General features: G+C 42.6%; 1 protein-coding gene across 6 annotated transcripts in view; it reads right to left on the minus strand.

Moving 5' to 3' along the window:
- PDE10A (phosphodiesterase 10A) overlaps nt 1–12,021 on the minus strand; it is a 605,914-nt gene that overhangs the window by 53,637 nt on the left and 540,256 nt on the right. For all 6 annotated transcript variants that reach the window (XM_078447559.2, XM_078447557.2, XM_078447556.2 and 3 more), the window contains one exon: nt 9,822–10,008. In XM_078447559.2, the coding sequence (XP_078303685.1) occupies nt 9,822–10,008 (187 nt within the window). The remainder of the gene's footprint in view (nt 1–9,821; nt 10,009–12,021) is intronic.

The raw sequence follows: 12,021 nt of genomic DNA on the forward strand, positions 1-12,021 counted from the left end.
TTCTGTATGTTGCTGTCTGGTTTTCCCAGCACCACTTGCTGAAGAGACTGTCTTTTTTCCACTGGATACTCTTTCCTGATTTGTCAAAGATTAGTTAGCCATACGTTTGTGGGTTCATTTCTGGGTTCTCTATTCGTTTCTTTTTTTTAACCTTTTTAAAGTTTAATTTTGAGAGAGACAGAAACGGCATGAGTGGTGGAGGGGGAGAGTGGGGGAGAGGGAGAGAATCACAAGCAGGATCTGCACTGTGAGTGCAGAGCCCAACGAGAGGCTCAGACTCACAAACCGGGAGATCATGACCTGAGCTGAAATCGAGAGTTGGACGCTTAACCGACTGAGCCACCCAGGCGCCCCTGGGTTCTCTCTTCTGTTCCACTGATCTAGGTGTCGGTTTTCGTGCCAGTATCACACTGTGTTGATGATTACGGCTTTGTAATGCAGCTTGAAGTCCAAAATTGTGATGCCTCCAGCTCTGGCTTTCTTTTTCAACAGGACTGTGGTTATCCGGGATCTTATCTGGTTCCATACAAATTTTAGAATTGTTTGCTCTAGCTCTGTGAAGAACGCTGGTGCTATTTTGATAGGGATTGCATTGAAGACATAGATTGCTTTGGGTAGTATTGACATTTTAACAGTATTTGTTCTTCCAATCTACGAGCGTGGAACGTTTTTCCACTTCCTTGTGTCTTCAATTTCTTACATAAGCTTTCTATAGTTTTCAGAGTACAGATCTTTTACCTCTTTGGTTAGGTTTATTCCTAGGTATCTTACGGTTTTTGGTGCAACTGTAGATAGGGTCGATTCCTTGATTTCTCTTTCTGCTGCTTCATTATTGGTGTATAGAAATGCAACTGATTTCTGTACATTGATTTCTTATCCTCTGATTTTGCTGAATTCATGTATTAGTTCTGGCAGCGTTCTGAGGGAGTCTTTCAGGTTTTCCATGTAGAGCACCATGTCACGAGCGAAGAATGAAAGTTTGACTTCTTCTTTGCCAATCTGTTGCCTGGTTGCTGAGGCGAGGACTTCCAGTACTATGTTGGACAACAGTGGTGCAAGTGGTATCCCTGTTATGTTCCTGACTTTAGGGGGAAAGCTCTCAGTTTTTCCCCACTGAGGATGATATTAGCTGTGGGTCTTTCATACATGACCTTTATGATGTTGACTTATGTTCCTTCTATCCCTACTTTCTTGGGGTTTTTTATTAAGAAAGGATGTTGTACTTTGTCAAATGCTTTTCCTCCATCTATTGAGAGGATCATATGGTTCTTCTCCTTTCTTTTATTAATGTGGTACATCAGGTTGATTGATCTGTGAACACTGACCCAGCCCTGCAGCCCAGGGATAAATCCCACTTGATTATGGCGAATAATTCTTCTAATGTACCGTAAAGTTCGGTTTCCTATATCTTGTTGAGAATTTTTGCATCCAGGTTCATCAGGAATATTGGACTGTAATTCTCCTTTCTAGAGGGGTCTTTGGTTTTGCAACCAAGGTAATGCTGGCTTCATAGATAAGTTTGGAAGCTTTCCTTCCATTTCCATTTTTTGCAATAGTTTGAAAAGAAAAGGTATTAACTCTTTTAAATGTCTCGTAGAATTCCCCTAGGAAGCCATCTCACAGGACTCTTGTTTCTTGAGTGATTTTTGATAATTGACTCAATTTCTTTGCTGGTTATGGGCCTGTTCAGATTGTCTATTTCTTCCTGTTTCAGTTTTGGTACTGTTTGAGTTTCTAGGAGTTTTTCCATTTCTTCCAGATTGTCTAGTTTGTTGGCATGTAATTTTCCACAGTATTCTCTTATAATCGTTTGTATTTCTGTGGTGTTGGTTGTGATCTCTCCTCTTTCATTCACGATTTTATTTTTTTGTGTCCTCTCTTTTCTTTTTGACAAGTACAGCTAGGGATTTATCAATTCTGTTGATGGTTCCAAAGAACTAGCGTTTAGTTTCATTGATCTGTTCTGCTGGGTTTTTATTTGTTGGTTTCCGTATCGTTTATTTCTGTTCTAATCTTTACTTTTTCCCTTCTTCTGTTGGCTTTAGGCTTTATTTGCTGCTTTTCTAGTTCCTTTAGGTACAAGGTGAGGTTGCGTATTTGGGACCTTCTTACTTCTTGAGAATTGCAATGCACTTCCCTCTTAGGACTGCCTTTGCTGCATCCCAAAGGGTTTGGACTGTGGTGTTTTCATTTTCATTTGCTTCCAAGTATTTTTTTAACTTCTTTAATTTCCTGATTGACCCATTCATTCTTGAGCAGGATGTTCTTTCACCTCTATGTATTTGAGGGCTTTTCAAAATTTTTTCTTGTGGTTGATTTTAAGTTTCATAGTGCTGTGATCTGAGAATATGCACGGTATGATCTCGATCTTCTTGTATCTGTTGAGGGCTGATTTGTGACCCAGATGTGATCTATTCTGGAGAATGTTCCAGGAACACTTGGGGAAAAATGTGTATTCTGCTGCTTTAGGGTAAAATGTTCTGAATATATCTGTTAAATCCCTCTGTTCCAGTGTGTCTTTCGCTGTCATTGTTTCCTTGTTGATTTTCTGCTTAGAGGATCTGTCCATTGTTGTAAGTGGGGTATTAAAGTCTCTTACTATCATGGTATTATTAACAATGAGTTCCTATATGTTGGTTATTAACTGATTTGTATATCTGGGTGCTTTCAAGTTGGGGGCATAAGTATTTACAATTGTTAGATCTCCTTGATGGATACACCCCTTAATTACGATATAATGACCTTCTTCATTTCTTGTACAGTCTTTGTTTTAAATCTAGTTTGTCTGACAGAAGTACGGCGACTCTTTCTTTTGACCTCCAGAAGCATGGCAGATAGTTCTCCATCCCCTCACTTTCAATCTGAAGGTATTTAGCTCTAAAAAGAGTCTCTTGTCGGCAGCACATAGATGGATTTTTTTTCTTTTTTTAAAAAATCCATTCTGATACCCTAAGTCTTTTCATTGGGGCATTTAATCCATTTACATTCAGAGGGATTACTGAAAGATAGGAATTTAGTGCCATTGTGTTACCAGTAGACTTGGTGTTTCTGGTGATGTTCACTGGTCCTTTCTTGTCTTCGTTGCTTTTGGTCTTTTCTTTTCTCCACTTAGAGAATCCCCCTTAAAATTTCTTGCAGCGCTGGTTTAGTGGTCACGAACTCCTTTAGTTTTTGTTTGTCTGGGAAAGTCTGGATCTCTCCTTCTATTCTGAATGACAGCCTTGCTGAGTAAAGGACTCTTAGTGCATATTTTTCCTATTCAGCATGTTGAATATTTCCTGCCACTCCCCTCTGGCCTGCCAAGTTTCAGTGGACAGGTCTGCTATATGTGTTTACCCTTGTAGGTGAAGGACCTTTGGGCCCTAGCTACTTTCAGAATTCTCTTTTTATATTTGTATTTTGTAAGTTTCACCATGAATTCTCTCTTTGTATTTTGCAAGTTTCACTATGATCAACAGTGTTGATCTATTTTTGTTGATTTTGAAGGGAGTCCTCTGTGCCTGTTGGACTTGGATGCCTGTTTCCTTCCCCAGATTGGGGAAGTTCTCAGCTATAATTTGTTCAAATGATCCTCTGCCCTGTTTTCCAGCTCTTCTTCTGGGACTCTTATGATACAGATATTGTTTTGTTTCATGGAGTCACTTAGTTCTCTAAGTCTCCCCTTGTGATAGAATATCCTTTCCTTCTTTTTTTCAAGCGTTATTATTTTCCATAATTTTATCTTCTGTATCAATGATTCTTTCCTCTGCTTCCTTGATCCTCATTGTCAGTACGTCTAGTTTGTTTTGCGTCCCAGTTATGGCATTTTTTATTTCATCCTGATTACTTCTTAGGTCTTTGACCTCTGCACCAAGGGTTTCTCTGGTGTCTTCTATGCTTTTTTTTTTTTTCAAGCTCAGCTAGTAGTCTTACGACTGTTGTTCTAAGTTCTTGTTCAGATATATTGCATACATCTGTTTCGAGCAAGTCCCTGGCTGTGATTTCTTTTTGACCTTTCTTTTGGGGAGAATTCCTCTGTCTTGTCATTTTGGCTAAGTTTCTGTCTTTAGGGTGTTTTAGCAGTCAATCACCATAACCACTAGGCCACCTCATCCCACTCTTTTGGGTGTTTTAAAAGCATGTTATATTTCCTGCACCTGAGAGTACTGCTATATGAGAAAGAAATCATACACTGTCCGGGGCCTAGCACTCCAGGAAGTGTTTCTGGTGTATCTTATACGCATTCCACTGCTCGCTCCCGCTGGTCAGGCCACTTCAGAGCTCCTCGCCTGTAGTGGGGAGTGTTTGAACCTTAATGAGGTGTGCTTTATTTGTTGAAGTACCCCTGAAAAAAAGTGTCGGGGGGGGAAGCCTGATCCCCAAAAAAAGAGAAAATGAAAGGGAGCCAAAATACAAACCCAGAGAATCAAAAAACATGAAGGCTGATTCCAAAGAAAAAGAAAGGAAAAAAAGAAGAAAAGAAAAAAGGAATAAAAAAGCCTGATGGAAAAAAAGAGAAAAGGACACGACAAAACAAACAAGAAACTAGGAGCCTGATTCCAAAAGTACAAACGAAGAAGAAAGAAGAAAAGAAGAAAAGAACTGTAGGTGTTGTTCTGAAGGAGCTGATTTTCAGAACACCTGGGGCCTGGAAGGTGCTGGCTGTGCTGGGCTTCAGGAGAGGCCTGCTGCGTTGGCTCAGGGTCAGTCTGGCCCCCACAGATAAGCAGCTGGCAGGCCTGCGGCGGGGCGGGGTTCGGCGTAAACGGGTCCTGCCTCCACCGGGGGCCTGTGTGTTGCACTCTGAGGTCGCACCGTGCTGGTGTTGGGGGTAAGATGGCGCCACCCCAATCTCTGGTCCTCGGACAGGGATCTCACACCCTGCCCTGTTCAGGCAGCCCTCACGGAACAGTGAGGGCGGTCAGCTCGCCCTGCGCCACGACTGTCCTGCCTTTTATCTTTGGCACAGGGCTGGGATTCAAAACTCAAAGTCTTAAAAGCATGGGGCACCGCTCGGATGTGCCCTCCTTCCTCTGGAGTCGAGCCTCTCCACGCCGTGCGACGTCCTCTGTCCCTGAGAAACGGTCCCACGCCTGCACGGCGTGCGGAATCTATGGTGTGGCACTGCTCAAAGCAGCAAAGGTTATATTTCCTCTGGGTGCACTTCTGTCCCCTGCTGACAAAAGGCCTTTGGATGGCACCTGCAGGGTCTTTTATCCTTGGGAGGCAATAAACCCTCTTCCAACAGTACTCCAGGAAGGGGACTGTTCTCTCCCAGTGTGCCCCGGAGATCCTATACGCTCCGGGGCCGGCTCCCTCCCTCCCCCTCCCCGGGGCCGGCACAGGCCACAGCTCCGCCCCGGAGAAAGTCATGCGCTTCTAAAACCTCACAGTTTGAGCTCCAAGTGCTGTTTGCAAAAGAGAACCGGGACACTCAGTACTTCTCGCTCTCCCGTCTGTGGGCCAAAGAGGTTTTTCCCCTTGTGCAAACTTTATGCCACACTTTCCCAATCCTTCCCTCTCTCTCTCCCTTTTGTCTCTCTACGGAAAGGGTTCCCTCCCCCTCCGTGGCACCGCCGTCTTTCTCTCCCCCAAATCATTTCCACGTACCTCCCACCTGTCACGCAGTCTCCCTCCAGCTGTGGAGATCCTCGGCCACTCTGCAGATCCACTTCCTGAGTGTTCTAGAAATCTGACCTCAATAGAGCCGTGTTTGAGGGACGAGGAAAGCCCAGGGTCCCCCTGCTTCTCTGCCGTCTTAACTCCTCCCCAACTCAGGAGTGTTTAAACCGACAGTGATGTGTTCTTCAAGGAACCCATGGAATCCCGACAGACCTTAAGAGGACTGATTTCTACCTCCTTAACTTCCACACATACACTGACCTAAAAATGACTTTTGTCCACCTCCCGTTTCAAATTAACCCCTTCCTTAAATTGCTCTAGTATAAAAACCTCCTAAAACAAATGGAAATATAAAATATGGTATTAATGAGATCTAATAACGGTTTCTAAAGCTTTCACAAAATATCGAAGGTGGACAGAAATAAGTTTTCAGCCGATAGATCATTTAAAATAACTTTTGATCGACCATTTAAAATCACTTTTTCCATATCTTAGCTCAGGTGGAATTCAAATGAAGAGAAATTGCTTTTGAATAAAGCAGAATAAATTGCATTTTGAATAAAATGCTTTCTGTTATTTCCTTATTAACGAAGGCAATACTTCAGGCCTCCTTGGAGAGAAAAGGGACAAGCAGGAATAAAATTGATGTTGAAGAGTGGGAATCGAATTTCTCAGTGTCAAAGAAGAAAGTTCCAAAGATGGCAATGAGGTGGCTAGAAGGAATTCTGTGGTGTAAGAGCAGGGGTGTCAATATGTATCTCAGGGAAAGAGAGAAAGAGGAAGTGACTCCAGAGGCTTAGGTAAAATCTCTTCTCAAATGGTGAGAAAAAGGGAAAACGTTTCAGAGGAGAAACCTGTCCGACAGCACCTTAACCAAACGAGGAAGCGAACGTCACCAAAGGATGTGTCCCTGCTCGGGGGATCTGCTGGGGACACATCAGCCTGTGAGAGTCCTGCCAAAATTATAACCTCAATATAATCGTGAGGAAACATCAGACAAGTCCAAATTAAATTAAGAAACATTCTACAAAATCACCGGCCTATATGCTTAAAAAATACCCAGGTCATGAAAGGCCAAGAGTAAGGAATGGGTCCAGATGAAAGGACACTAAAGAAGTCTGTAGTTTAGGGACGCCTGGGGGGCTCAGTGGGTTAAGCGTCTGACTCCTGATTTCGACTCAGGTCACTATCTCAGGGTTCGTGAGTTCGAGCCCCACGTCGAGTTCTGCGCAGACAGCTGCGGAGCCTGCTTGGGACTCTCTCTCTCCCCCTTTCTCTCTCCCCCTCCTCTGCTCGCGCACTCTCTCTCTCTCTCAAAATAAATAAAATAAACATGAAAAAGAAGAAGTTTGTAGGTAAGATACCTGGCATAGGTTAGGGGCTGAATTTAGTCCCCAAATTCCTATGTTGAAACCTTAAATCTGTAGTGCCTCAGAACGTGACATGTTTGGAGACAGGGCCTTTAAGAGGCGATTAGGGTAAAATGAGGTCAAAAGGCTGGGCCTGAATTCGGTAGGACATGTGTCCTTCTGAGCAAAGGGGATCAGAACCCAGACATGCACAGGAGGAGGACCGTATGTAGACACAGGGAGAAGAGGGCCACCTAGAGACCAAGGAGAGAGGCCTCAGAAGAAACCGAAGTCACTGATACAATGGGACATGGAGTTGCCAGACTGTGGCTGATCACTTCCTGTTGTCTAAGCCAGCCAGTCTGCAGTGCGGGTCATGACAGTCCTAACAAACTTGTACGGTTCCAACGGGAATTTCTGGACTTTGAAATTCTGCAGTGGAAAAATGAGATGATGCACTTGCCTTTAGAAAATACAAACAAAAGTACTTGGGCGTTAGGGGACATTTTGTCTAAAACACGCTCTCAAACAGATCAGAGAAACACAACATCTATGAATGGGATGGAGAGAGAAGAAAGAAAGAAAGAAGGAAAGAACGAAAGAAAGAAAGAAGGAAAGAAAGAAAGAACAAAAGAACGAAAGAAAGAAAGAAAGGAAGGAAGGAAAGAAGAAAATCAAGGTAAAAATGGCAACATACCAACACTGGGGAGCACAGGTAATGGTATGAGGGAACCTTTGTATTATTTTTGTAACGTTGCCTTCTGTCTGAAGTTATTTTAAAATAAAAAGTATAAAAAACTGTATTACACTGAGCTTAGTTTCAGTCTAAAATAGGTAAAATGTATTTATAGGTATATTAGCCATTTTTTTAAGTCACAGACATCTTATTAGGATAGAACAGTTTCCAATAATTGATATTTTTTACCTCTGATAATCATTTATCAAAATTTCATAACATGGTTACTTTGATCACATAATGACATATACTATCACAAGCCAAAATTAGTTTTTAACACTTATTACACATGTTTTAGCTTATCTTAATAAATAAAACACTTTAAAGCATAAAACATGTTACATTAGATCAAACATCTGTGGGGTACAGAAATACATATTCAGAGAGAGAAAAGAATGATGCTAGAGTTTACGATCATATGACCGTATTGTTATATATTTAAATGGACTATAATGTTCTCAAGTTGCTACAGTAGATTCCACTGAAAACATTTATAAAAAAACCATAAAGGGGTGCCTGGGTGGCTCAGTCGGTTAAGCATCCAACTTCAGCTCAGGTCATGATCTCACAGTTTTGTGAGTTCGAGCCCTGTGTCGGGCTCTGTGCTGATAGCTGGGAGCCCGGAGCCTGCTTCAGATTCTGTGTCTCTGGCTCTCTCTGCCCCTCCCCTGCTCATGCTCTGTCTCTCTCTGTCTCGAAAATAAATAAAAACACTAAAGAAAATTTAAAAAACCGATAAAAACCAATATTCAGGATATACTAGAAATTATATTCTCTGCAACTTTTTTAAAAGTTTACTTATTTATTTTGGGGGGAGGGCAGAGAGAGAGACAGAGAATCCCAAGCAGACTCCGTGCTGTCAGTGTAGAGCCTGACGCAGGCCTTGAACTCACAAACTGTGAGATCATGACTTGAACCGAAATCAAGACTTGGGCGCATGTCTACGGCCATACCACCCTGAACGTGTCCGATCTCCTCTGATCTCGGAAGCTAAGCAGGATCAGGCCTGGTTAGTACTTGGATGGAAGACTTGGGCGCATAACCAACTGAGCCCCCCAGAGGTCCCCTCTCTGCAACTTTTAAACTAAAGAAAACAAATGTAAGCCTGTCTCTCTCTCTCTCTCTCTACATATATATGAGAAATACAGGTACAGAAAATGTTTAAAGCAAAAAGTATTTGCCGGCTGTACTAATGTATTTCTGATGAACTGGGTGACAGGAGAGGTCCCTGTGAGAGGGCACAGGGTGACGCAGAGGAGGGGTGTTCTTACTAAACAGCACTGAGTTGCATACGGTTGTCCCTAGTCACCAGAGTACTATTTTTTGCCACTTTTGTTCCTAATCATCTCTCAGCTGTTTCCATCAGCTACGTGGCTGTCCCTATGGAACTCGAGGTTCTATCTCCAAAAAGTACACTTTTCCACATTAGTATGGTGGTAACTCCCATTTACACTGGTTTAGCTTTGTAAAAGGTTACAATTGTCCCGGACTTTGAAATGCCGGTAATATCATTAAAGGATTATCAGAGTTTACCTAATACCAAATGTTTATCTCCACTATTTTAAAGCGAGGCCTCACAAAACAAACGGGAACTCACCTAATAGATTATTCAGTGACAAGGGCACACGTACATGTTTTGGGGAGGTCGAGCGCACTGACCCCTAATCTGACCACCGTGCTGAGACGTGCCCCACGGAGTCTCACGAGTGGGACTGTCCCGGGGGGGGGGGGGGGTCAACGCAGGAGTCCCTGCCATCTTTTGTACACGAGTCTCCAATGCAGTGCATATGACAGACAGTAAGGGTTTAGATAACATTGCTTACTCATTTCCGTAGATACCGTGATGAGTAAACCTTATATTTGAACACTGCACCTTTAGATAACCTCATTTTTGTTTTTAATAGATTCGTCTTGAAACAAATGCAAATTATTAGAAGAGTTTTTTGTTTTGTTTTGTTTTGTTTTTTCCCAAAGCATTTTAAGACCTCTCCTGAAATATGTACAACCAGGAATCACTTTTCTGGGTTGTGAAGGAAATGCTGGGGCGGGGGGGAGAAACCTTTCCACTGCTTTACCTAAAAGGGTTCAAAGTGGATACGGAGTAGTAAAAAGACATTTAAAACAGCGTCACTTACATTGGCACAGTGTAGGGCTAACGCACAGAAGACAGCAAACATCTTGAAGTTGTTCTCGTCCGTTTTCGAGAAGGCACTACCGCTCAGTTTGTTGACCATCTGCACCACGCCTATGACACTCCCCCGACTCACGATGGGCATGCACAGTATGTTCCGCGTGGTGTAGCCCGTGTACAAGTCCACTTCCCTGTGGTAGCGTTCGAGAGCAAAACACACACACACACATACACACACACACACACACACACACACACAGAAGAAAGTGAACTATACATTCCATCATAAGTCTCAAGTGAGTTTTGCAATTTACATGCTTCCATTACAAAGGAACTGTAATGGGGCCACTTAGCTTCTAAATTCAAGGACAGTGTGACATTTGGAAGTGCTGAGCTAAAATCTTTTCAAACGCGTCCTAACCAACCTGTTCTTTTATTTTCAAGAGTTTTTCGGAACGGTCTCTAGGGGGCTTTCAGTTTATCATCCGGTGTTGAGAATCCAGCATGCTCAGGTCAACACAGACAAACCGGATGCAGAGGAAAAAATATAATAAATTCGGTAAAATAGCGTTCTTTTGGACTTGGCTGTATGTTACGAGAGATGTAACTTGCTAGTAAACAAACTTAAATGGGAGTTATCACCTTACGAATTTAGAGCAGGGGTCAGCACACTGCAGACTAGGGGCCAAAACAGCCCTCTGCTATTTTGTTAACATTTTTATTTCTTTAATGTATATTTATTTATTCATATGAGAAAGAGAGAGAGAGAGAACGAGAGAGAACTAGAGAGCAGGGGAGGGGCAGAGAGAGAGGGAGAGAGAGAATCCCAAGCAGGCTCCGCAGCTGTCAGCACAGAGCCTGATGTGGGGCTCGAACTCATGATCCGTGAGATCATGACCTGAGCCGAAATCAAGAGTCAGACGCTTCACCGACGGAGCCCCCCAGGCGCCCCTGTTAACAGTTTTAATGGAACACAACCGCACCATTCTTGAATGGATTGTCACCACGCTGCAACACAGCTGAGGACTCGTGCCAGAGACGTTATGGCCCCAAATACTTACTAACTGATCCTTAAGAGAAAATGTTTGCGGCCTCCCGATTTCGAGAAAATATTTTTTACAAATAGGACTCAGCTCCACAGACACAGCCAGATAGCTAGAGGCGGCCATTCGTGCCTGGCTTCCTGGACTTAGAGTAATGTTTTGAGACTGATCCATATGGTAGCAGGCACCACGGTACAAGTGGTCCGGCACCTCATGGCTGCGCGGTGTTCCAGGATATGGAATATCCGTCTTATTTACCCACTCACCAGTTCATGGATATTAGTATTTGCTGACAGCCAGTTTTTTGGCAATTGTGAAAAATGCTGTTTTGCAGATGTGCAGACAAATCTCTGGGTGGATACGTGTTGCTTTTCTGGATCCCTCGGAGTGCAGCCGACTGAGCGCAGTCAGTATGTGCTTAACTCTACAAGAAACTGCAGAACTGGTCTCCACGGTGGCTGCACCTTTATCCATTCCCACCAGCAAAGTATGAGAACCCAGGCTTCTGCACATCCTTGCCAGCACTTGCCGGGGCCACTGTTTAAAAACTATCCGTTCCCACTGCTGTGTAACGAGATCTCATGTCAAAGTACATCTCCCTCACATCAGGCATCTTTTCATGTGTCTAATGGCCATTCACGCATCTTCTTTTGTGAAATGTTTGTTAAAAAATGTGGGGTTCTATTCATTACAGTAGAGGTATCCTATTACAACGGAAGAGTTGTTTACATATTCTGGAGACAGTATTTTGTCAGATTCAAGCTTTGCAAATATTTTCTCACAGTCTGTTGTTTGCCTTTTCATGGTTCTTAAACGTTGACCCATAAAATTTTTATCTAACGGTTTTATAAATAAGGATATATAAATATTTCCAATGTTTAAGCGCTAAAATAATAAGTTTGGGGTTTTTTGGAAAAAAACCTGAGATTTTCTACATGCTCGTAATTTATTGATAAAACATTACTAAGATAAAGTTGTGTTTATATACAAGTTGCACATGTTCGTCATTAATCAAGTTTCTGAAAAAAATGCTTACTGTTTATTTAACTGCCTCTTAAAGTAAACCAAATGTTTGAATTAATAGAACACTAACGCCAAAATATTTGAACTATTACATCCCTACCAGTCACAGCATCAATCTTGAGACTTTCAATTTTTAAG

Source organism: Panthera onca, chromosome B2 (assembly GCF_046562875.1).
Source record: "Panthera onca isolate mPanOnc1 chromosome B2, mPanOnc1 haplotype 2, whole genome shotgun sequence".
Taxonomy (NCBI): domain Eukaryota; kingdom Metazoa; phylum Chordata; class Mammalia; order Carnivora; family Felidae; genus Panthera; species Panthera onca.